Here is a 27400-nt window from a genome sequence, read left to right on the forward strand (position 1 = left end):
CCTGGAATCGGACTCGTCTTTGCGTCGCGGGTGCTTTGTCGCCGGTCTGACTGATTCTGGTACTAGTGCTGTGTTGCATTGGTGTGTGCATGAAGAGGCGGAGCTTCGCTACCGCCAGCTGACGCAAGAATATCAAGCGCTGCAACGAGCCTACGCTCTGCTAGCCCAGACCAGCGAAGGGGACTACGACGCCGAGAAGGAGATCGAGGTGGCGCCCCTTCCCGCAACCCTCGGCCGGGTCGCAGCCTCCCCGTTCTCACCCAGCCTCGGGTGTTCTCTGGTCTGAAAGGAGGAGGAGGAGCCTCCCTCCTCCTCCTCCTTTCAGACCAGAGAAAAGCTGATGGTAGAAATGGGTCACTATCAAAGCAGAGTAGCAGATCTGGAGTCAGCGCTGAAGCAACAAGGACAGGTAAGCTCATCAATGAGCACACCTTTTTCTCAGACAAAATAGCTACATTCTTCAGTCACTCATTCGTCTGGCATTACTGGACCAACCCCCCCCCCCGAATGTGGCTGGGAAAATGCGGAGAAAAGCAAATGTCATTTTCCAGTCAACCAAAGAATTTGTGGATGAAAATGACACAACATTCCAAAGCTGTCCACGCGTTTGTCTCTTCTAGAATGTCAAGTGGGTGGAGGAGAAGCAGCTGCTGCGTCAGAGCAATCAGCAGTTGGCCGAAAAGGTGACGGAAAGAAAGGCGCTGGGCGGAGTCGCTTGGCGTCACACCCGTCGGGAAGCCCCGCAGATGAGGTCTGACTGTCTTTTCAGGTCAGGCGGATGGAGGCGGAAGAAGCACGTCTGAAAGAGCACATCCAGGATATCCGAGACCAAAACGAACTGCTTGAGTTCCGCATCCTGGAGCTGGAGGTGGGAAGACTCGCACAAGCGTGTTGAGGCCAGAGATGTGACGGACGGACGGACGGACGGACGGATGCATGCCTCTGCCTTTCAGGAGAGGGAGTGGCGCTCCCCCGTCTTGAAGTTTCTGCAAGTCCGTTTCCCAGACGGCCTCAGCCCTTTGCAGATCTACTGCGAGGCTGAGGGCGTGAGCGTACGTAAGGCGTCCCTCGCAACCCTAACCTTAACCCGAGGTCCCAGAACACCTTACATTGCTCCTTGCGCCTTTCCCCCGGACATCGTCATCAGTGATCTGATGAAGAAGCTGGACATCCTGGGCTATAACGCCGTAAGTGTATGTCGAACTCCTTATGTTCGCACTCCACGAGACTCGGCGGCTCAAATGTGACTTTTGGAAGGCTTTGCGCTGAAAGAAGCTTGTTGACGCTGTGCCTTTGGGCTCTTCTATGTGCTGCAAGCAGAAGGGCTACCTGGATGAAGAGTTGGACTTCAGGAAGTGTTCCATGGACCAGGCTCATAAGGTAAGCCTCCCTCAAATCTCCCGCCGGACCACTGATGGACGAGGATTGCGGCCCAGAGGATCCTGGAGCTGGAGGCCATGTTGTACGAGGCGCTACCGCAGCGGGACTGCCCCGCCACGGACGGCGAAAAAGCCAGCCACGCTGGCGTGAATGACGTGCTGACGGCGGATCAGAGAGAAGAGCTTAGGAGCGCCGTGGACCAATGGAAGCGAGCCCTGATGTGCGAGTTGAGGGAGCGCGACGCTTGCATCCTCCAAGAGAGAATGGATCTGCTGCACAGCGCGCAACAGGTAAGGGCCCAAAGCCAGCCCGGCACTTACTTGCACGCTTACTGGCTTTTGAATGCCACTTTCCATTTGTCCGTCCTAGAGGAACAAAGAGCTGAAAGAATTCATCGAAGCTCAGAAGAGACAAATCAAACAATTGGAGGAGAAGTTTCTGTTTCTCTTTCTATTCTTCTCCTTGGCCTTCATTCTGTGGCCCTAACACCAGCTGGTGAGTGAGCTCCAGCGGCACCGCACTCGACACCTCCGATACACTGCCAGCCGGTCTCAGACGTTGGCAGACGCTCCGATGCCAACGTATACCCCCCGCCACGGTGACAGAGGCACCGCGTCACACCGGCGCTCATCCAATCAGAAGGCAGGAAAAGCAAATTCACATGCAGGGCACTTTTGAACCAGAAAAGAGCGCCACAAAAAACGGTTGTTGCCCCAAACGCGCACTAAAAAGGGTCAGAATAACAAGAGTCCCACTGGCCAGCCGGGGCCACCCGTCCAGCTGTTTCTTCAGGGGGGAAAAAAATTGAGTCACCGGTGAGTACATTTTGCATTTAGCTCTGCTTTTCTGCTTCTGTCTTCAAGTGTGTGGCATCCTGCGATCAAAGATTCAGCCAACCCCAAAGCGGTTGACCTCAACGTCCCACCACCATGCCTACCAGAGCAGGTGACGTGATGCTTTGGACATCCTTCCGTCTCAGATGCCCAAAAGTACTCTTTGCCACATCTGCGGCAATACGGTGTCTTTTCAAAGGTGCAAATAAATCCAGCGTGGGCGGAACACGCACGTCTTCGGTTTTTCCCGCTTTGTTTGTGTGACAGCTGTTGTGAAAATTTTATACAAATAAAGTTGTATAGTACAGGTTTGGCCAAGCCGCAACTCCCGAACCGCATGCGGCTCTTTTATGTTCATATCAACATGTGTGTGTGTGTGTGTGTGTGGGGGGGGGGTTGTGCGTGTTGGCTTCACTTGAGTTCAATTTGGTATTTTGGTCAAAAGCGCATGTGGTGAAATTCCACAAAGTAGGATGGGCAAACACATTTCTTTAAACTATGAGTGTCAATTGGGCTCTCGAAATGGCAGGGAAAAGATGCACAGCAAAACGAAAATACGTAGATGAACGCAGGACGTTTTAATCAGAGTGGGAAAGTTTCTATTTTTTGTTGAACGTGATGGCAAACCATTCTGCCTGATATGTCAGACCTCAGCGCATTTCAAAGATTCAAATCTTCAGCGCCATGCACTTCAGCTCACTCCATGCTAACATTGATCAGGCGTCGAACCCGCAACATCATGCTTAAGAGGTGGCCATGCTAACCAGTGCGCCATTATGTCAACGCATAATAACTAAGTCTACTGATCAAAACAGCGGTTACTATATGACGTCGCTACGTCGTGGTCACGTGACGCAGACAAGACGTCAATGGACGTGGGCAGAGTTAACTTGTTTAAAAGGGAGTGGGCAGAAGAAATATTTAATTTATTTAAATCTATTTTGAGTGCACACCATTATGCCAATGCATAACAACTGTAAATCTACTAAACAAAACAGCGGTTGCTATATGACATCTGCCACGTCGTGGTCACGTGACATACGTGACGTCGATGGGCGTAACTTTCGCCGGAATTCAAATCCGCGGGGAGAGTTAACTTGTTTAAAAGAGAGTGGGCAGAAGAATTATTTAATTTATTTAAATCTATTTGGTGTGTGCGCCATTATGTCAATGCATAACAACTGTAAGTCTACTAAACAAAACAGCGGTTGCTATATGACGTCTGCCACGTCGTGGTCACGTGACGCGGACGTGACGTCGACGCCTACTTTACATCCCACCGATCACAGGACCCCTCGGCTGCATAACCGTGCCCCCTTCCCAACCAATCGGATTTGCTATACGCGAAAACGACGCCAATGGAAAGAGCTTCCGCCCAAATTTAAATCCGTGGGCGTGGCTCGCAGCAGGAAGTAGGAAAATGGCGGCGATGTTGACAAAGACACAGCGGATGGTAACATACGACTAACAAGAGAAATATTTTTATTTTCTGCTTGCAACTGGACCGTCCAGAGCGTACACGGTAAGTACAACTCATCGTTTTTAAAAAGAAGTACTTTTGTTGCCCTGAAAAGCGAGTGAGCGTGGCGTTTGTGGGGGACGTCGAATTTCGACGATTCTTTCTGGTCAACGGTTGTAAATGATTGTGTTGATTAAAAAAGAAAACTTGATGTAACTCTACTTTTAACTGCCGTTTCAGATAGATTTGGAATTGCATCACATCCAATTTTGCCTAGAGCGTACACGGTAAGTAACACTCGTTGTGTTTAAGGAGATTTACGTTTGTAATAGCAGAAGTGTAGCCGCGTTGCGTTGTACGTGTGAATGTTGGTCCAGGCGAAATGTTAATGTTTAATTTCATTCCTTTAGGTTCCACGGTGTTTGTTGGCTGCAAGTTTTCCACTGCAAGAAGAGGCTCATATCATTGACCAGGAGCGAGCTACAATGGTGAGTAGCCATAACATTTATGTTAAACACTTCCTATTTCATGTCTAACAGTACTTGATTTAACAAATAACCATAAATAAATACAGTGTGGGCACTGAAGTTAACATATGTGATTATACTGCCTAATCTGTCACCGAGTAGATTGTTGCAAAGTAATATAAGATCCAAAGTTGTAATTCAGAATAGTTTTCAAAAGAAGGCCATTAGAATTATATACAAGTCTGATTACCCTGAACAAGCTATTAATTAAATCACAAATTCTTCAATTCAAAGATTTGGTAGATTATCAGACAAATAATGTCTAACAGTAATTGATTTAACACATCACGATAAGTAGATTGTGTGTGGGCACTCTCAAGTTAACATATATGATTATACTGCCTAATCTGTTACAGAGTATGTTGTTGCCAAGTAATGTAGAATAGATCCAAAGTAGTAATCCAGAATAGTTTTGAAGAGGCCATTAGAATAATAAACAAATCTGATTACCTTGAACATAATAACAAGCTAAGTGTTTAATATGTCCTATGAAGTCAAAATTGGGCACCATCATGTGGTGAAATTTGGAATTGCATCACATCCAATTTTGCCTGGGAATAAACAGATTAAATAAATCTTAGTTTTGAATAAGCCACTCCTTCTCAAACAAGTAAACTCTGCCCATTTCGCGCAGTAGATGTTCTGTTAATATCTAGTATTTATACAAAGTCATAATTTAAATTGCTTTCAACCTTCATTCATCGGTTCAACCAACATTACTCGCTCTTATTACCAACTTGTATTGATTTAACTAAGCGTTTAATACTTCCTATCAGGTCTCAAGGCAAGATTTGGCAAAATACAGTTTCAGCAAATCCAATTTTGCCAGGGAACAAAAATAGATCAATTAAACTAAATAAGTCTTCTTCCCATTAAATAAATCAGAAAAGTCTGTCTTGTAACCAGTCCTCTTCAAACAAGTAAAGTCTGCCCATTTTGTGCCGTCGATTTTGTGTTAATGCCTAGTATTTATACAAAATCATAATTTAAAGGACTTCATTCCTTCATTCACTTTGGAAATTTGGAATTGCAGCAGATCAAATTTTGCCTGGGAAGAAAAGTAGATTAAATAAATTTAACAAGTCTTACTACTTCCCATTAAATAAATTAAATACGTCTTACTTGTTCCCACTCCTTTTCAAAAAAGTAGTTTAAAACGAGGTCCCTTCACTCAACCTTTAACCCTATTTATTCACCTTCTAGGCTAAGTGTTAAAGGCTAAGTGTTAAAGGCTAAGTGTTAAAGGCTAAGTGTTAAAGGCTAAGTGTTAGAGGCTAAGTGCCAGAGGCTAGGCGCCAGAGGCGAGTTTTTGTGGGCTGAAGTTTTAGTGGGGTTAGTGTGAATACAATCCAAAAGAATACAACAGAATACAATACAATAGAATATAATACATAGATTAAATTCAATAGCTCTTACTACTTCCCATTAAATAAATTAAATACGTCTTACTTGTTCCCAATCCTTTTCAAAAAAGTAGTTTAAAACGAGGGCCCTTCACTCAACCTTTAACCTCAACCCCGCACGTCACATTGTGTTGTATCTGTGAATGTTGGTTGTGGCCAAATGATAGTTTTCTTTCATTCGTTTAGGTTCCACGGTGTTTGTTGGCTATGTTTTCCACTGTCAGAAGGATGAAAATACAAAGTACAACGCTTGGACGTGGGCGAAGACGTCACCGGTGAGTCCTTCCTTCCTATTTATTTACCTTCTAGATGCTAGAGGCTAAGTGTTAGAGGCTAAGTGTTAGAGGCTAAGTGTTAAAGGCAACACAATACGAACAACACAACACAATACGAACAACTCAATACAATATGAACAACACAATATGAACAACACAACACAATACGAACAACACAACACATTACGAACAACACAACACAATACGAACAACACAATGATACTGCACTGAACAACACGATACCGCACTGAGAAACACGATACCGCACTGAACAACACGATACCGCACTGAACAACACCATGCCGAACTGAACACCATGCCACACTGAACAACACCATCCCGCACTGAACAACACCATGCCGCACTAAATAACACCATGCCGCACTGAACAACACCATGCCTCACTGAACGACACCATGCCGCACTGAACGACACCATGCCGCACTGAAAGACACCATCCCGCACTGAACACCATGCCGCACTGAACAACACCATCCTGCACTGAACAACACCATCCCGCACTGAACAACACCATGCCGCACTGAACAACATTATGCCGCACTGAACATTATGCCGCACTGAACAACACCATGCCGCACTGAACAACACCATGCCGCACTGAACAACATTATGCCGCACTGAACAACACCATGCCGCACTGAACAACACCATGCCGCACTGAACAACACCATGCCGCACTGAACAACACCATGCCGCACTGAACAACATTATGCCGCACTGAACAACACCATGCCGCACTGAACAACACCATCCTGCACTGAACAACACCATTCCGCATTGAACACCATGCCGCACTGAACAACACCATCCCGCACTGAACAACACCATCCCGCACTGAACAACACCATGCCGCACTAAACAACATTATGCCGCACTGAACAACATTATGCCGCACTGAACAACACCATGCCGCACTGAACAACACCATGCCGCACTGAACAACACCATGCCGCACTGAACAACATTATAACGCACTGAACAACACCATCCCGCACTGAACAACACCATGCCGCACTAAACAACATTATGCCGCACTGAACAACATTATGCCGAAATGAACAACACCATGCCGCACTGAACAACACCATGCCGCACTGAACAACACCATGCCGCACTGAACAAAACCATGCCGCACTGAACAACACGATCCCGCATTGAACACCATCCCGCACTGAACAACACCATGCCGCACTGAACAACACCATGCCGCACTGAACAACACCATGCCGCACTGAACAACACCATGCCGCACTGAACAACACCATTCCGCACTGAACAACACCATGCCGCACTGAACAACATTATGCTGCACTGAACAACACCATGCCGCACTGAACAACACCATGCCGCACTGAAAAACATTATGCCGCACTGAACAACACCATGCCGCACTGAACAACACCATCCCGAACTGAACAACACCATGCCGCATTGAACAACACCATGCCGCACTGAACAACACCATCCTGCACTGAACAACACCATCCCGCACTGAACAACACCATGCCGCACTGAACAACACCATGCCGCACTGAACAACACCATGCCGCAATGAACAACACCATCCCGCACTGAACAACATTATGCCGCACTGAACAACATTATGCCGCACTGAACAACATTATGCCGCACTGAACAACATTATGACGCACTGAACAACATTATGCCGCACTGAACAACATTATGCCGCACTGAACAACACCATGCCGCACTGAACAACACCATGCCGCACTGAACAACACCATGCCGCACTGAACAACACCATCCCGCATTGAACAACACCATGCCGCACTGAACAACACCATCCTGCACTGAACAACACCATCCCGCACTGAACAACACCATGCCGCACTGAACAACATTATGCCGCACTGAACAACACTATGCCGCACTGAACAACACCATGCCGCACTGAACAACACCATGCCGCACTGAACAACACCATGCCGCAATGAACAACACCATCCCGCACTGAACAACACCATGCCGCACTGAACAACACCATGCCGCACTGAACAACACCATCCCGCACTGAACAACACCATGCCGCACTGAACAACACCATTCCGCACTGAACAACACCATGCCGCACTGAACAACATTACGCTGCACTGAACAACACCATGCCGCACTGAAAAACACCATGCCGCACTGAACAACACCATGCCGCATTGAACAACACCATGCCGCATTGAACAACACCATGCCGCACTGAACAACACCATGCCGCACTGAACAACATTATGCCGCACTGAACAACATTATGTCGCACTGAACAACACCATGCCGCACTGAACAACACCATGCTGCACTGAACAACATTATGCCGCACTGAAAAACACCATGCCGCACTGAACAACACCATCCCGCACTGAACAACACCATGCCGCATTGAACAACACCATGCCGCACTGAACAACACCATGCTGCACTGAACAACATTATGCTGCACTGAACAACACGATCCTGCATTGAACAACACCATGCCGCACTGAACAACACCATCCTGCACTGAACAACACCATCCTGCACTGAACAACACCACCCCGCACTGAACAACACGATCCCGCATTGAACAACACCATCCCGCACTGAACAACACCATGCCGCACTGAACAACACCATTCCGCACTGAACAACACCATGCCGCACTGAACAACACCATGCCGCACTGAACAACACCATGCCGCACTGAACAACACCATGCCGCACTGAACAACACCATGCCGCACTGAACAACACCATGCCGCACTGAACAACACCATCCCGCACTGAACAACACCATGCCGCATTGAACAACACCATGCCGCACTGAACAACACCATCCTGCACTGAACAACACCATCCCGCACTGAACAACACCATGCCGCATTGAACAACACCATGCCGCACTGAACAACACCATCCCGCACTGAACAACACCATGCCGCACTGAACAACATTATGGCGCACTGGACAACATTATGCCGCACTGAACAACACCATGCCGCACTGAACAACACCATGCCGCACTGAACAACACCATGCCGCACTGAACAACACCATGCCGCACTGAACAACACGATCCCGCATTGAACAACACCATCCTGCACTGAACAACACCATGCCGCACTGAACAACACCATGCCGCACTGAACAACACGATCCCGCATTGAACAACACCATCCTGCACTGAACAACACCATGCCGCACTGAACAACACCATGCCGCACTGAACAACACCATTCCGCACTGAACAACACCATGCCGCACTGAACAACACCATCCCGCACTGAACAACACCATCCCGCACTGAACAACACCATGCCGCATTGAACAACACCATGCCGCACTGAACAACACCATCCTGCACTGAACAACACCATGCCGCACTGAACAACACCATGCCGCACTGAACAACACCATGCCGCACTGAACAACATTATGCCGCACTGAACAACATTATGCCGCACTAAACAACATTATGTCGCACTGAACAACACCATGCCGCACTGAACAACACCATGCCGCACTGAACAACATTATGCCGCACTGAACAACACGATCCCGCATTGAACAACACCATCCTGCAGTGAACAACACCATGCCGCATTGAACAACACCATGCCGCACTGAACAACACCATGCTGCACTGAACAACATTATGCTGCACTGAACAACACGATCCTGCATTGAACAACACCATGCCGCACTGAACAACACCATCCTATACTGAACAACACCATGCCGCACTGAACAACATTATGCCGCACTGAACAACACCATGCCGCACTGAACAACACCATGCCGCACTGAACAACACCATGCCGCACTGAACAACACCATGCCGCAATGAACAACACCATCCCGCACTGAACAACACCATGCCGCATTGAACAACACCATGCCACACTGAACAACACCCTCCCGCACTGAACAACACCACCCCGCACTGAACAACACCATCCCGCATTGAACAACACCATCCCGGACTGAACAACACCATGCTGCACTGAACAACACCATTCCGCACTGAACAACACCACCCCGCACTGAACAACACCATCCCGCATTGAACAACACCATGCCGCACTGAACAACACCATGCCGCACTGAACAACATTATGCCGCACTGAACAACACCATGCCGCACTGAACAACACCATCCCGCACTGAACAACACCATGCCGCATTGAACACCATGCCGCACTGAACAACACCATCCTGCACTGAACAACACCATCCCGCACTGAACAACACCATGCCGCACTGAACGACATTATGGCGCACTGAACAACATTATGCCGCACTGAACAACACCATGCCGCACTGAACAACACCATGCCGCACTGAACAACACCATGCCGCACTGAACAACATTATGCCGCACTGAACAACATTATGCCGCACTGAACAACACCATGCCGCACTGAACAACACCATGCCTTACTGAACAACACCATGCCGCACTGAACAACACGACGTCGCACTGAACAACACGACGCCGCACAGAACAACACGACGCCGCACAGAATAACAATACCGCACAGAACAACACAATACCGCACAAACAGTTTTAGATAATATTACGTCGCAGTCATGTGACGCGGACATGACGTCAATAGGCGGAACTCACGGCAAAATTATAATCCGTGGGCGTGGCTTGCAACAGGAAGTAGGAAAGCGGCAATTCTGGCAAACAAGACACAGCGGTTAGTAACACGATGACTAACAAGGCAAATATTTTTGTTTTCAGCTTGCAACTTGACCGTCTAGAGCGTACAAGGTAATTACAACTGTTTTTTTTTAGCCCTGAAAAGCGAGGGAGTGTGGCGTTTGGGAGGAATGTCGAACTCGGCGTCTGCTTCCAGCCACAGACGCCAAATTTCGACGATTATTTCGACTGGTCAACGGTTGTAAATTATTGCGTTGACTAAAAACTTTATTTAACTCTACTCTTAACTTTGCCGTTTCAGATATGCGGGTATTACACCGCGGAAATGACGTCAATAGGCTGAACTCTCGCCAAAATTCAAATCTGTGGGCGCAATGGCCTTGAGCGAGACACCGGATACAAACACGACGATTATCAACAGAAATATCTTTATTTTCTGCTTGCAAGTGGACCGTCTAGAGCGTACACGGTAAGTACAACTCATTGTGTTTAAAAAGATTTACGTTTGTGTAGTTTGCGTTGCGTTGTATCTGTGAATGTTGGTTGAGGCTAAATGTTAATGTTTAATTTCATTCCTTTAGGTTCCACGGTGTTTGTTGGCTGTATGTTTTCCACTGCAAGAAGAGGCTCGTATCATTGACCAGCAGGAGCTACAATGGTGAGTACCCCTTTCGTCTTCCATTTATGTTAAACACTTCCTATTTCATGTCTAACAGTACTCGATTTAACAAATAACCATAAATAAATACAGTGTGGGCAGTCACGTTAACATATGTGATTATCCTGCCTAATATGTTTATCACAAATATGTCACTAATCACTAATATGTTTATTTGTTTATCATAACACCTTTGGACCTTCAGCAATCGATTATTTCCCTTCATCTACATAGAGACAGAACGATGGTGTCTTAAACATCTCATTCATTTCACCAAATAACTTCACGCAGGTGGATAACGGCCGTCTCGGTCACGCTATGTTGCGTGATGCAGTTTTGAAGAACCAAATGCATTTATTCAATGAATAAGTCAAGCTAGTTCTATGTTTATGATGTTGTAAGTTACGGTACCGATTGAAGTTGAGTTCGAAGCCAGTGGAAAACAGCGCTGCGTTTGTGCTCTCCAGGTACAAATGTTGTGATCTCTGACTGACGACCGGGCGAGACTCGAGTAAGAGATGTCCAAACGAGCTCCGGCAGGGCGGGCCAAGGCGGAGCGAACGGACGCCCTTCAGGCCGCCAATGACGAGCTGAGAACCAAACTGATGGACGTCCAGTTAGAACTTCAGCAGGAGAAGAACAAGGTGAAAACCTCAACAGACAGACACTGCCTGCCTCCCTGCCTGCCTCCCTGCCTGCCTCCCTCCCTCCCTCCCAGTTTTCCCGATGTAGATTAGACATGCGTGTGCCATGACTGTGTCAGCCTACATCAACAAATGCACCGAGGACGTCAGCACCACTAAGAATATCATCACCCGGGGCAACCAACGACCCTGGATGACTGAGGAGGTACGTCAAACGCTACGAGCGCGGAACTCTGCCTTCAAGTCTGGCGACAAGGAGACACTGAGGACAGCGAGAGCCAACTTGAACCGTGCCATCAGGATAGCGAAGCGAGACCGCAGTCGAAAATTTCAGGATCGTTTCCACGACGTCAAAAACATCAGGAGTATGTGGCAAGGCATACGGGCGATTACAGACTACAACTCACTCTCCCCCCCCCCGGTGGGTGTAGTTGATGCTGACTTTCTAAATGGTCTAAATAACTTCTTTGGGAGGTTCGAGGCACTAAACGGCACTCCAGCAGTTAAAACTGTCCCCCATCAGGAAGAGGAGGTACTCTGCCTTGACTCCGCCGATGTGTTGAAGACCCTGAGGAGAGTCAACCCCTGTAAGGCCCCTGGCCCCGACAACATTCCTGGGCGTGTGTTCAGGGAATGTGCAAGTCATCTGGCTGGGGTCATCACAGACATTTTTAACACCTCGCTGGGCCAAGCCACAGTGTCGGCGTGCTTTAAGACTGCCTCCATCATTCCGGTGCCGAAGAAACCTCAAATCACCTCATTTAATGATTACCGGCCTGTTGCACTGACTCCGGTTATGATGAAGTGCTTCGAAAGGCTGCTTAAAGGTCACATCGTTTCCAGACTCCCCCTATTATTTGACCCGTTCCAGTTTACCGACCGGCAAAACCGCTCCACTCAGGACGCCATCTCCTCCGTTCTTCACCTGAGCCTGGCTCACCTGGAGGAGAAGAACACCCATGTGCGGAGGCTGTTCCTGGACTTCAGCTCAGCGTTTAACACCATCATCCCACAGCATCTGGTAGGAAAATTGGAACACCTGGGCTTCAACACCCCCCTTCGCAACTGGCTGCTAGACTTCCTCAGCAACAGACCTCAGTCAGTCCGGGTCGGACAGAACACCTCTGATGTCATCACCCTCAGCACAGGCTCCCTTCAGGGCTGCGTCCTGAGCCCCCTGCTGTTCACCCTGATGACACACGACTGCGTCCTCAGGTTCACCACCAATCACATCGTGAAGTCAGCAGACGACACAACGGTGGTGGGGCTCATCAGAGACAACAACGACCTGGACTACAGAGAGGAGGTGGAGCAGCTGGTGGGCTGGTGCAGAGAAAACAGCCTGATCCTGAATGAGGAGAAGATGAAGGAGATCATCGTCGACTTCAGGAAAAAACAGCCTCACCACGCTCCACTGATCATCAACAGCTCAGCTGTGGAGGTGGTCAGCACCACCAAATTCCTGGGGGTCCACATCACAGAAGACCTCACCTGGACTATGAACACTACGGCACTGGTCAAGAGGGCACAGAAGCGCTTGTACTTCCTGCGGAGGATGAGGAGAGCCCACCTGCCCCCACCCATCATGAGGACGTTCTACAGGAGCACCATAGAGAGCATTCTGACAAGCTGTCTCTCTGTGTGGTGTGGAGGCTGCACCGCCTCCGATTGGAAGAACGTGAGGAGAGTGGTGAGGACAGCAGAGAGGATCATAGGGGCTCCTCTTCCCTCCATTCAGGACATTTCATCTCAGCGCTGCATGTCCCGTGCCCGTAACATCATCAATGACCCATCACACCCCCACCATGGACTGTTCTCCCTGCTGCCCTCTGGGAAGAGGTTTGCAGCATCCGCTGCAGGTCCACCAGGTTCTGCAACAGCTTTTTCCCTGCTGTCATCAGACTGTTGAACACTAGAACTGTTGAGCTCTAAACTGAACTCTGCATCACACATTCACAGAACTGTATGACACTACGGACCTCTATCTCGCACTACCAACTTTACTGAACTTGTATAAACCCTTTAAATAGAAGTTTAATACATGGTTTAGCATTCCTCTGCACACTCTTGAATACTGTTTTGCCTACTTGCACTATTGCATAATTATCACTGCTGCACTTTATACTTATTTTTAATATATATATATATATATATAGTATATATGTATATATATATATTTTCATAGGATATGATACTTCTATTCAACTGCAATATCACTACTTTGTTGTAAGACGTATGCAACGGAATTTCATTTTGTATGCACCATGTGCAGACAAGATGACAATAAAGTTTGTCTAAGTCTAAGTCTAAGTCATGTCAGGTCAGCTGTCTGGAGAGAGAGAGAAGTCAGGACCTGCGGGCGGAGCACCACCGTGCCACCGCCGCCATGACGGAACTCAAAAGCAAACTCCATGAGGAGAAGCAGAAAGAGTTAGCCATTACCAGGGAGACATTACTGCGGCAGCATGAAATGGAGCTGATGAGAGTGATCAAAATCAAAGATGGAGAGATCCAGCGACTGAATGCCTTGGTCCTCAGCCTGAGGGACGGCTCCATGGACAAGGTGATCCGCTCTATCCGTGTCTGACTATCCGCACGCCACGTCGGGCTTCGATGCGGCCGCTACCGTATTGTGTAGCTTGTCCCCAGTAAGCGTCGCGGCGCTCCGTTGCGGTCTCAACGGCCCGGTGTGGCGCAATGTCTGCTCAGGTGAGGAGGGGGGGCGCTTTGCTGGCGGAGGTGGAGGAGACGCGGCGGTGTCGGGAGACCGAGCGGTGTCGCCTCCACCAGGAGCGCGGAAGAAGCCCTGGCAGCGGCCCAGCAGGCCTGGCAGTCCCGAGCGGCCGAGCTCCGATCGGCTCATCACCAGCATCGGGAGGAGCTGAGCCGAACCAAGAGAGACTGCGAGAGGGAGATCCGCCGACTGGTAGGACTGATCAGATGCGCGGTGCGTGGCTATGTTCCCAATTTCGTTGTATACCTGCAGTGCAATGACACCTAAGGCATTCTATTCTATTCTATTTCACAAGAAGAAAATGTCTGGTTGCTCGCTTCGCTTTTGTCACAGCAAAGGTGTTCTAGTCGATTCAAGAAAAAAAATTGGCCGGTTGCTCTCTTTGTTTTTGTCACAATTCTGGCAAATGAGTTTGCCCGCCTGCCTGAGCGCTCCCCGTTTGTACATCCAGACGGATGAGATCAAGCTGAAAGACAGAGCGGTTAGTGTTTTGGATGAAGCCCTGGGGCCGGCCACGTCCACCGCCTTCAGCTGCAGACTCAGGCTGCCGAGCAGCAGATCGCTGCCCTGAGGGATTCCCAAAGGGCGGGCCTAAACTACCCTGGAAGTGGGGTCAACGCCGCTACTAGCAATCCTCTTCATTGCGTAAGCCACCTCATCACACACTTGCAGTACGCATGACTTAGTTCGTTGCTGGAGGAAGGTAGCACAAAAACAGTTTTGAACTTTGAACGAGTGCTTGTGTGTGTGTGTTGCGGGGCGTTTTCAGTCTCAGGAGGATCGGGACACGCGACGGTTTCATCTGAAAATCGCTGAGCTCAGCGCAGTCATCAGGAACCTGGAGGATCGAAACGCCCTGCTTTCTGAAGAGCGCAATGAACTGGTAATTTATTGACGGCACGCTTGAAGGTTTGCGCTACGTTTGATGCGCGCCATCCAGTGAGGCACCCATTGCGCTTGCTTATTAGTTGAGCGGCGCGTCGAGTCGGTTGCCTGGTAGATGTCTTTTATTGGGAGCCAAAGCCACGATTCCGTTCAAACCGATGCAAAAGGAATGGATACGTTCTGGCCCGCGTGTTGTGCGTCTTTCACATCCCGCACTTCATGCTTGCAGCTAAAGCGACTGAGAGAAACAGAAAGCCAGTTTCTGCCACTCCTGTACAAAAACAAACGCCTGAGCAGGAAGAATGAAGAACTCTCGCTGGTGCTGTGTCGCCTTGAAAACAAAGTGCGCTTTGTCACCCAGGAGAACGAGGAGATGGCAAGCTTGGTAAGTCGACGCGGACAACGGCGGCGTGCCAACAGAGTCCACTGCATTTGTGTTCCACAGAGAAGGCCTAGTTCGCTCAATGACCTGGACCGCGGTTGCGGCCAGCAGGACGGTGAAATGGAGTTCCTTCAAGTTGTGGAGCAGCGGCACATCATCGACGACTTGTCCAAGGTCTTCAGGCAGGCGACTCGGTGCACGTACGGCAGCGCCACGCTCGCTCGCTGTCGCCAGGAAACCTTTTCCGTCCAAAGCTTGGCCGGCGGCCGCCATCCAAAAAATTGGCCCCTTAAATTCCGACCTTTCAAGCAGGAGCATTGTGCGCACGCGTTTGAACACGCTTTAGACTTGTTTTGCCGTTTTCAGCAGCTCAAAGCTCCCGTTTTGTCAGCGCCTTTGCCACTCGCTGTGCGCTGAAAACGACGGACTTGCCCGGCTGCTCAGCCCGTCAACCATGAGCCGCGAGCGCGACATCATTGTCCGTAGGCAGCTAGTGGCAAAATGCACCCTGTTAGAGTTGCGCTCGCTCCAACTTATTTTGCAAGAACCACACGGGAGACAAGTAAGTTCTTTTGGACACCTGCAGGTGGAGAGTCCATCCGTTGTACGAATGAAGTCTGACTCTCGGCTCCTGCACGAGCATTTTAATTAAGAGAAACAGGGTGGGTGTAAGAGTGGATTGAATAGAGGAAGCCCTTGACCTCTAGTCAAAACATAGCAAGGGGTGTTTTACGACTTTGTGTAGGAAGGGATAAGCGATAGGGATAAATAAGGGATAAATAATATTATTTATTACAGGTTGCAGTCAAAGTCAAAGCAACATAATGATACGATAAAGATAATCTGGAAAACCCTGACACACCCTGTAGTTGTCACTTTTGGAAAAGACGAGCGTCCCTCCAATCACCGCCGGTGACGTGTTTTTCAGGCTCTGGAGACAGGAGCTCATGTCAGAAATGTCATTGTGAGTCGCGTTTGTTTCTGCGCCGGAGCCATTCGTTCCCTTTGCATCCAAAGAATCTCAAAGGCGGATTATTTGTGTCGACAGGAGAGAGATTTGCTGCTACGATACCGACGTCGAGAATCTCTGAGGAGGAACAAAGCGTGAGGTCCTGCAAGGTGAGTCTGTTTGTTTGCGGCTGCTTGGTGTTGCGCAAGATGAAATGGCCTTTTTCTCGCTATCGTTCCTCTCGTCGATTCATCGTGAGGTGTCGCTTCAGTTTGTTCAGAGAGATGTTTGCTTCCGCGCCCGCAGGTCATCGAAACATTTTACGGCTACGACGAAGACGTGTTGGTGGACTCGGACGGATCGTCCTTGTCTTTTCACACCGACAGAACCCCCGACACGGAACCCGAAGAGGTAGCCCGCCATTTCTGCCAGCGTATTGGCACCAAACATTCCTCTTCAGCCTGGAATCGGACTCGTCTTTGCGTCGCGGGTGCTTTGTCGCCGGTCTGACTGATTCTGGTACTAGTGCTGTGTTGCATTGGTGTGTGCATGAAGAGGCGGAGCTTCGCTACCGCCAGCTGACGCAAGAATATCAAGCGCTGCAACGAGCCTACGCTCTGCTAGCCCAGACCAGCGAAGGGGACTACGACGCCGAGAAGGAGATCGAGGTGGCGCCCCTTCCCGCAACCCTCGGCCGGGTCGCAGCCTCCCCGTTCTCACCCAGCCTCGGGTGTTCTCTGGTCTGAAAGGAGGAGGAGGAGCCTCCCTCCTCCTCCTCCTTTCAGACCAGAGAAAAGCTGATGGTAGAAATGGGTCACTATCAAAGCAGAGTAGCAGATCTGGAGTCAGCGCTGAAGCAACAAGGACAGGTAAGCTCATCAATGAGCACACCTTTTTCTCAGACAAAATAGCTACATTCTTCAGTCACTCATTCGTCTGGCATTACTGGACCAACCCCCCCCCCCGAATGTGGCTGGGAAAATGCGGAGAAAAGCAAATGTCATTTTCCAGTCAACCAAAGAATTTGTGGATGAAAATGACACAACATTCCAAAGCTGTCCACGCGTTTGTCTCTTCTAGAATGTCAAGTGGGTGGAGGAGAAGCAGCTGCTGCGTCAGAGCAATCAGCAGTTGGCCGAAAAGGTGACGGAAAGAAAGGCGCTGGGCGGAGTCGCTTGGCGTCACACCCGTCGGGAAGCCCCGCAGATGAGGTCTGACTGTCTTTTCAGGTCAGGCGGATGGAGGCGGAAGAAGCACGTCTGAAAGAGCACATCCAGGATATCCGAGACCAAAACGAACTGCTTGAGTTCCGCATCCTGGAGCTGGAGGTGGGAAGACTCGCACAAGCGTGTTGAGGCCAGAGATGTGACGGACGGACGGACGGACGGACGGATGCATGCCTCTGCCTTTCAGGAGAGGGAGTGGCGCTCCCCCGTCTTGAAGTTTCTGCAAGTCCGTTTCCCAGACGGCCTCAGCCCTTTGCAGATCTACTGCGAGGCTGAGGGCGTGAGCGTACGTAAGGCGTCCCTCGCAACCCTAACCTTAACCCGAGGTCCCAGAACACCTTACATTGCTCCTTGCGCCTTTCCCCCGGACATCGTCATCAGTGATCTGATGAAGAAGCTGGACATCCTGGGCTATAACGCCGTAAGTGTATGTCGAACTCCTTATGTTCGCACTCCACGAGACTCGGCGGCTCAAATGTGACTTTTGGAAGGCTTTGCGCTGAAAGAAGCTTGTTGACGCTGTGCCTTTGGGCTCTTCTATGTGCTGCAAGCAGAAGGGCTACCTGGATGAAGAGTTGGACTTCAGGAAGTGTTCCATGGACCAGGCTCATAAGGTAAGCCTCCCTCAAATCTCCCGCCGGACCACTGATGGACGAGGATTGCGGCCCAGAGGATCCTGGAGCTGGAGGCCATGTTGTACGAGGCGCTACCGCAGCGGGACTGCCCCGCCACGGACGGCGAAAAAGCCAGCCACGCTGGCGTGAATGACGTGCTGACGGCGGATCAGAGAGAAGAGCTTAGGAGCGCCGTGGACCAATGGAAGCGAGCCCTGATGTGCGAGTTGAGGGAGCGCGACGCTTGCATCCTCCAAGAGAGAATGGATCTGCTGCACAGCGCGCAACAGGTAAGGGCCCAAAGCCAGCCCGGCACTTACTTGCACGCTTACTGGCTTTTGAATGCCACTTTCCATTTGTCCGTCCTAGAGGAACAAAGAGCTGAAAGAATTCATCGAAGCTCAGAAGAGACAAATCAAACAATTGGAGGAGAAGTTTCTGTTTCTCTTTCTATTCTTCTCCTTGGCCTTCATTCTGTGGCCCTAACACCAGCTGGTGAGTGAGCTCCAGCGGCACCGCACTCGACACCTCCGATACACTGCCAGCCGGTCTCAGACGTTGGCAGACGCTCCGATGCCAACGTATACCCCCCGCCACGGTGACAGAGGCACCGCGTCACACCGGCGCTCATCCAATCAGAAGGCAGGAAAAGCAAATTCACATGCAGGGCACTTTTGAACCAGAAAAGAGCGCCACAAAAAACGGTTGTTGCCCCAAACGCGCACTAAAAAGGGTCAGAATAACAAGAGTCCCACTGGCCAGCCGGGGCCACCCGTCCAGCTGTTTCTTCAGGGGGGAAAAAAATTGAGTCACCGGTGAGTACATTTTGCATTTAGCTCTGCTTTTCTGCTTCTGTCTTCAAGTGTGTGGCATCCTGCGATCAAAGATTCAGCCAACCCCAAAGCGGTTGACCTCAACGTCCCACCACCATGCCTACCAGAGCAGGTGACGTGATGCTTTGGACATCCTTCCGTCTCAGATGCCCAAAAGTACTCTTTGCCACATCTGCGGCAATACGGTGTCTTTTCAAAGGTGCAAATAAATCCAGCGTGGGCGGAACACGCACGTCTTCGGTTTTTCCCGCTTTGTTTGTGTGACAGCTGTTGTGAAAATTTTATACAAATAAAGTTGTATAGTACAGGTTTGGCCAAGCCGCAACTCCCGAACCGCATGCGGCTCTTTTATGTTCATATCAACATGTGTGTGTGTGTGTGTGTGTGGGGGGGGGGTTGTGCGTGTTGGCTTCACTTGAGTTCAATTTGGTATTTTGGTCAAAAGCGCATGTGGTGAAATTCCACAAAGTAGGATGGGCAAACACATTTCTTTAAACTATGAGTGTCAATTGGGCTCTCGAAATGGCAGGGAAAAGATGCACAGCAAAACGAAAATACGTAGATGAACGCAGGACGTTTTAATCAGAGTGGGAAAGTTTCTATTTTTTGTTGAACGTGATGGCAAACCATTCTGCCTGATATGTCAGACCTCAGCGCATTTCAAAGATTCAAATCTTCAGCGCCATGCACTTCAGCTCACTCCATGCTAACATTGATCAGGCGTCGAACCCGCAACATCATGCTTAAGAGGTGGCCATGCTAACCAGTGCGCCATTATGTCAACGCATAATAACTAAGTCTACTGATCAAAACAGCGGTTACTATATGACGTCGCTACGTCGTGGTCACGTGACGCAGACAAGACGTCAATGGACGTGGGCAGAGTTAACTTGTTTAAAAGGGAGTGGGCAGAAGAAATATTTAATTTATTTAAATCTATTTTGAGTGCACACCATTATGCCAATGCATAACAACTGTAAATCTACTAAACAAAACAGCGGTTGCTATATGACATCTGCCACGTCGTGGTCACGTGACATACGTGACGTCGATGGGCGTAACTTTCGCCGGAATTCAAATCCGCGGGGAGAGTTAACTTGTTTAAAAGAGAGTGGGCAGAAGAATTATTTAATTTATTTAAATCTATTTGGTGTGTGCGCCATTATGTCAATGCATAACAACTGTAAGTCTACTAAACAAAACAGCGGTTGCTATATGACGTCTGCCACGTCGTGGTCACGTGACGCGGACGTGACGTCGACGCCTACTTTACATCCCACCGATCACAGGACCCCTCGGCTGCATAACCGTGCCCCCTTCCCAACCAATCGGATTTGCTATACGCGAAAACGACGCCAATGGAAAGAGCTTCCGCCCAAATTTAAATCCGTGGGCGTGGCTCGCAGCAGGAAGTAGGAAAATGGCGGCGATGTTGACAAAGACACAGCGGATGGTAACATACGACTAACAAGAGAAATATTTTTATTTTCTGCTTGCAACTGGACCGTCCAGAGCGTACACGGTAAGTACAACTCATCGTTTTTAAAAAGAAGTACTTTTGTTGCCCTGAAAAGCGAGTGAGCGTGGCGTTTGTGGGGGACGTCGAATTTCGACGATTCTTTCTGGTCAACGGTTGTAAATGATTGTGTTGATTAAAAAAGAAAACTTGATGTAACTCTACTTTTAACTGCCGTTTCAGATAGATTTGGAATTGCATCACATCCAATTTTGCCTAGAGCGTACACGGTAAGTAACACTCGTTGTGTTTAAGGAGATTTACGTTTGTAATAGCAGAAGTGTAGCCGCGTTGCGTTGTACGTGTGAATGTTGGTCCAGGCGAAATGTTAATGTTTAATTTCATTCCTTTAGGTTCCACGGTGTTTGTTGGCTGCAAGTTTTCCACTGCAAGAAGAGGCTCATATCATTGACCAGGAGCGAGCTACAATGGTGAGTAGCCATAACATTTATGTTAAACACTTCCTATTTCATGTCTAACAGTACTTGATTTAACAAATAACCATAAATAAATACAGTGTGGGCACTGAAGTTAACATATGTGATTATACTGCCTAATCTGTCACCGAGTAGATTGTTGCAAAGTAATATAAGATCCAAAGTTGTAATTCAGAATAGTTTTCAAAAGAAGGCCATTAGAATTATATACAAGTCTGATTACCCTGAACAAGCTATTAATTAAATCACAAATTCTTCAATTCAAAGATTTGGTAGATTATCAGACAAATAATGTCTAACAGTAATTGATTTAACACATCACGATAAGTAGATTGTGTGTGGGCACTCTCAAGTTAACATATATGATTATACTGCCTAATCTGTTACAGAGTATGTTGTTGCCAAGTAATGTAGAATAGATCCAAAGTAGTAATCCAGAATAGTTTTGAAGAGGCCATTAGAATAATAAACAAATCTGATTACCTTGAACATAATAACAAGCTAAGTGTTTAATATGTCCTATGAAGTCAAAATTGGGCACCATCATGTGGTGAAATTTGGAATTGCATCACATCCAATTTTGCCTGGGAATAAACAGATTAAATAAATCTTAGTTTTGAATAAGCCACTCCTTCTCAAACAAGTAAACTCTGCCCATTTCGCGCAGTAGATGTTCTGTTAATATCTAGTATTTATACAAAGTCATAATTTAAATTGCTTTCAACCTTCATTCATCGGTTCAACCAACATTACTCGCTCTTATTACCAACTTGTATTGATTTAACTAAGCGTTTAATACTTCCTATCAGGTCTCAAGGCAAGATTTGGCAAAATACAGTTTCAGCAAATCCAATTTTGCCAGGGAACAAAAATAGATCAATTAAACTAAATAAGTCTTCTTCCCATTAAATAAATCAGAAAAGTCTGTCTTGTAACCAGTCCTCTTCAAACAAGTAAAGTCTGCCCATTTTGTGCCGTCGATTTTGTGTTAATGCCTAGTATTTATACAAAATCATAATTTAAAGGACTTCATTCCTTCATTCACTTTGGAAATTTGGAATTGCAGCAGATCAAATTTTGCCTGGGAAGAAAAGTAGATTAAATAAATTTAACAAGTCTTACTACTTCCCATTAAATAAATTAAATACGTCTTACTTGTTCCCACTCCTTTTCAAAAAAGTAGTTTAAAACGAGGTCCCTTCACTCAACCTTTAACCCTATTTATTCACCTTCTAGGCTAAGTGTTAAAGGCTAAGTGTTAAAGGCTAAGTGTTAAAGGCTAAGTGTTAAAGGCTAAGTGTTAGAGGCTAAGTGCCAGAGGCTAGGCGCCAGAGGCGAGTTTTTGTGGGCTGAAGTTTTAGTGGGGTTAGTGTGAATACAATCCAAAAGAATACAACAGAATACAATACAATAGAATATAATACATAGATTAAATTCAATAGCTCTTACTACTTCCCATTAAATAAATTAAATACGTCTTACTTGTTCCCAATCCTTTTCAAAAAAGTAGTTTAAAACGAGGGCCCTTCACTCAACCTTTAACCTCAACCCCGCACGTCACATTGTGTTGTATCTGTGAATGTTGGTTGTGGCCAAATGATAGTTTTCTTTCATTCGTTTAGGTTCCACGGTGTTTGTTGGCTATGTTTTCCACTGTCAGAAGGATGAAAATACAAAGTACAACGCTTGGACGTGGGCGAAGACGTCACCGGTGAGTCCTTCCTTCCTATTTATTTACCTTCTAGATGCTAGAGGCTAAGTGTTAGAGGCTAAGTGTTAGAGGCTAAGTGTTAAAGGCAACACAATACGAACAACACAACACAATACGAACAACTCAATACAATATGAACAACACAATATGAACAACACAACACAATACGAACAACACAACACATTACGAACAACACAACACAATACGAACAACACAATGATACTGCACTGAACAACACGATACCGCACTGAGAAACACGATACCGCACTGAACAACACGATACCGCACTGAACAACACCATGCCGAACTGAACACCATGCCACACTGAACAACACCATCCCGCACTGAACAACACCATGCCGCACTAAATAACACCATGCCGCACTGAACAACACCATGCCTCACTGAACGACACCATGCCGCACTGAACGACACCATGCCGCACTGAAAGACACCATCCCGCACTGAACACCATGCCGCACTGAACAACACCATCCTGCACTGAACAACACCATCCCGCACTGAACAACACCATGCCGCACTGAACAACATTATGCCGCACTGAACATTATGCCGCACTGAACAACACCATGCCGCACTGAACAACACCATGCCGCACTGAACAACATTATGCCGCACTGAACAACACCATGCCGCACTGAACAACACCATGCCGCACTGAACAACACCATGCCGCACTGAACAACACCATGCCGCACTGAACAACATTATGCCGCACTGAACAACACCATGCCGCACTGAACAACACCATCCTGCACTGAACAACACCATTCCGCATTGAACACCATGCCGCACTGAACAACACCATCCCGCACTGAACAACACCATCCCGCACTGAACAACACCATGCCGCACTAAACAACATTATGCCGCACTGAACAACATTATGCCGCACTGAACAACACCATGCCGCACTGAACAACACCATGCCGCACTGAACAACACCATGCCGCACTGAACAACATTATAACGCACTGAACAACACCATCCCGCACTGAACAACACCATGCCGCACTAAACAACATTATGCCGCACTGAACAACATTATGCCGAAATGAACAACACCATGCCGCACTGAACAACACCATGCCGCACTGAACAACACCATGCCGCACTGAACAAAACCATGCCGCACTGAACAACACGATCCCGCATTGAACACCATCCCGCACTGAACAACACCATGCCGCACTGAACAACACCATGCCGCACTGAACAACACCATGCCGCACTGAACAACACCATGCCGCACTGAACAACACCATTCCGCACTGAACAACACCATGCCGCACTGAACAACATTATGCTGCACTGAACAACACCATGCCGCACTGAACAACACCATGCCGCACTGAAAAACATTATGCCGCACTGAACAACACCATGCCGCACTGAACAACACCATCCCGAACTGAACAACACCATGCCGCATTGAACAACACCATGCCGCACTGAACAACACCATCCTGCACTGAACAACACCATCCCGCACTGAACAACACCATGCCGCACTGAACAACACCATGCCGCACTGAACAACACCATGCCGCAATGAACAACACCATCCCGCACTGAACAACATTATGCCGCACTGAACAACATTATGCCGCACTGAACAACATTATGCCGCACTGAACAACATTATGACGCACTGAACAACATTATGCCGCACTGAACAACATTATGCCGCACTGAACAACACCATGCCGCACTGAACAACACCATGCCGCACTGAACAACACCATGCCGCACTGAACAACACCATCCCGCATTGAACAACACCATGCCGCACTGAACAACACCATCCTGCACTGAACAACACCATCCCGCACTGAACAACACCATGCCGCACTGAACAACATTATGCCGCACTGAACAACACTATGCCGCACTGAACAACACCATGCCGCACTGAACAACACCATGCCGCACTGAACAACACCATGCCGCAATGAACAACACCATCCCGCACTGAACAACACCATGCCGCACTGAACAACACCATGCCGCACTGAACAACACCATCCCGCACTGAACAACACCATGCCGCACTGAACAACACCATTCCGCACTGAACAACACCATGCCGCACTGAACAACATTACGCTGCACTGAACAACACCATGCCGCACTGAAAAACACCATGCCGCACTGAACAACACCATGCCGCATTGAACAACACCATGCCGCATTGAACAACACCATGCCGCACTGAACAACACCATGCCGCACTGAACAACATTATGCCGCACTGAACAACATTATGTCGCACTGAACAACACCATGCCGCACTGAACAACACCATGCTGCACTGAACAACATTATGCCGCACTGAAAAACACCATGCCGCACTGAACAACACCATCCCGCACTGAACAACACCATGCCGCATTGAACAACACCATGCCGCACTGAACAACACCATGCTGCACTGAACAACATTATGCTGCACTGAACAACACGATCCTGCATTGAACAACACCATGCCGCACTGAACAACACCATCCTACACTGAACAACACCATCCTGCACTGAACAACACCACCCCGCACTGAACAACACGATCCCGCATTGAACAACACCATCCCGCACTGAACAACACCATGCCGCACTGAACAACACCATTCCGCACTGAACAACACCATGCCGCACTGAACAACACCATGCCGCACTGAACAACACCATGCCGCACTGAACAACACCATGCCGCACTGAACAACACCATGCCGCACTGAACAACACCATGCCGCACTGAACAACACCATCCCGCACTGAACAACACCATGCCGCATTGAACAACACCATGCCGCACTGAACAACACCATCCTGCACTGAACAACACCATCCCGCACTGAACAACACCATGCCGCATTGAACAACACCATGCCGCACTGAACAACACCATCCCGCACTGAACAACACCATGCCGCACTGAACAACATTATGGCGCACTGGACAACATTATGCCGCACTGAACAACACCATGCCGCACTGAACAACACCATGCCGCACTGAACAACACCATGCCGCACTGAACAACACCATGCCGCACTGAACAACACGATCCCGCATTGAACAACACCATCCTGCACTGAACAACACCATGCCGCACTGAACAACACCATGCCGCACTGAACAACACGATCCCGCATTGAACAACACCATCCTGCACTGAACAACACCATGCCGCACTGAACAACACCATGCCGCACTGAACAACACCATTCCGCACTGAACAACACCATGCCGCACTGAACAACACCATCCCGCACTGAACAACACCATCCCGCACTGAACAACACCATGCCGCATTGAACAACACCATGCCGCACTGAACAACACCATCCTGCACTGAACAACACCATGCCGCACTGAACAACACCATGCCGCACTGAACAACACCATGCCGCACTGAACAACATTATGCCGCACTGAACAACATTATGCCGCACTAAACAACATTATGTCGCACTGAACAACACCATGCCGCACTGAACAACACCATGCCGCACTGAACAACATTATGCCGCACTGAACAACACGATCCCGCATTGAACAACACCATCCTGCAGTGAACAACACCATGCCGCATTGAACAACACCATGCCGCACTGAACAACACCATGCTGCACTGAACAACATTATGCTGCACTGAACAACACGATCCTGCATTGAACAACACCATGCCGCACTGAACAACACCATCCTATACTGAACAACACCATGCCGCACTGAACAACATTATGCCGCACTGAACAACACCATGCCGCACTGAACAACACCATGCCGCACTGAACAACACCATGCCGCACTGAACAACACCATGCCGCAATGAACAACACCATCCCGCACTGAACAACACCATGCCGCATTGAACAACACCATGCCACACTGAACAACACCCTCCCGCACTGAACAACACCACCCCGCACTGAACAACACCATCCCGCATTGAACAACACCATCCCGGACTGAACAACACCATGCTGCACTGAACAACACCATTCCGCACTGAACAACACCACCCCGCACTGAACAACACCATCCCGCATTGAACAACACCATGCCGCACTGAACAACACCATGCCGCACTGAACAACATTATGCCGCACTGAACAACACCATGCCGCACTGAACAACACCATCCCGCACTGAACAACACCATGCCGCATTGAACACCATGCCGCACTGAACAACACCATCCTGCACTGAACAACACCATCCCGCACTGAACAACA

At 48.5% G+C, this 27400-nt stretch overlaps 2 protein-coding genes across 2 annotated transcripts; both read left to right on the plus strand.

The window, feature by feature from the left end:
* Positions 1–281: 281 nt before the first annotated feature.
* LOC148390166 (janus kinase and microtubule-interacting protein 3-like) lies at positions 282–1722 on the plus strand. Its single transcript, XM_088392612.1, has 7 exons — positions 282–409; positions 621–683; positions 770–868; positions 954–1187; positions 1321–1380; positions 1437–1654; positions 1689–1722. The coding sequence occupies exons 1-7, from the start codon at positions 341–343 to the stop codon at positions 1720–1722; spliced, it is 777 nt and encodes a 258-aa protein (XP_088248738.1). The 5' UTR covers positions 282–340.
* Positions 1723–17545: 15823 nt separating this feature from the next.
* LOC148390167 (janus kinase and microtubule-interacting protein 3-like) lies at positions 17546–18986 on the plus strand. The gene is made up of 7 exons (XM_088392613.1): positions 17546–17673; positions 17885–17947; positions 18034–18132; positions 18218–18451; positions 18585–18644; positions 18701–18918; positions 18953–18986. Exons 1-7 carry the CDS (start codon positions 17605–17607, stop codon positions 18984–18986), a joined length of 777 nt encoding a protein of 258 aa, XP_088248739.1. The 5' UTR covers positions 17546–17604.
* The last annotated feature ends 8414 nt before the right edge of the window (positions 18987–27400 follow it).

Source organism: Syngnathus floridae, chromosome 12, assembly GCF_059516105.1.
Source record: "Syngnathus floridae isolate MCC-2025c chromosome 12, RoL_Sflo_1.0, whole genome shotgun sequence".
Taxonomy (NCBI): domain Eukaryota; kingdom Metazoa; phylum Chordata; class Actinopteri; order Syngnathiformes; family Syngnathidae; genus Syngnathus; species Syngnathus floridae.

Excerpts from the sequence above, each read along its gene's own strand:
- LOC148390166 (XM_088392612.1), top strand. The coding sequence starts at position 341 with ATGGTAGAAATGGGTCACTATCAAAGCAGAGTAGCAGATCTGGAGTCA. Across the intron at positions 684-769 it reads ATCAGCAGTTGGCCGAAAAG|GTCAGGCGGATGGAGGCGGA; the intron begins GTGACGGAAAGA and ends CTGTCTTTTCAG. Across the intron at positions 1,655-1,688 it reads CAAGAGAGAATGGATCTGCT|CCCGGCACTTACTTGCACGC; the intron begins GCACAGCGCGCA and ends GCCCAAAGCCAG.
- LOC148390167 (XM_088392613.1), top strand. The coding sequence starts at position 17,605 with ATGGTAGAAATGGGTCACTATCAAAGCAGAGTAGCAGATCTGGAGTCA. Across the intron at positions 18,133-18,217 it reads TCCGCATCCTGGAGCTGGAG|GAGAGGGAGTGGCGCTCCCC; the intron begins GTGGGAAGACTC and ends TCTGCCTTTCAG. Across the intron at positions 18,645-18,700 it reads CCATGGACCAGGCTCATAAG|AGGATCCTGGAGCTGGAGGC; the intron begins GTAAGCCTCCCT and ends ATTGCGGCCCAG.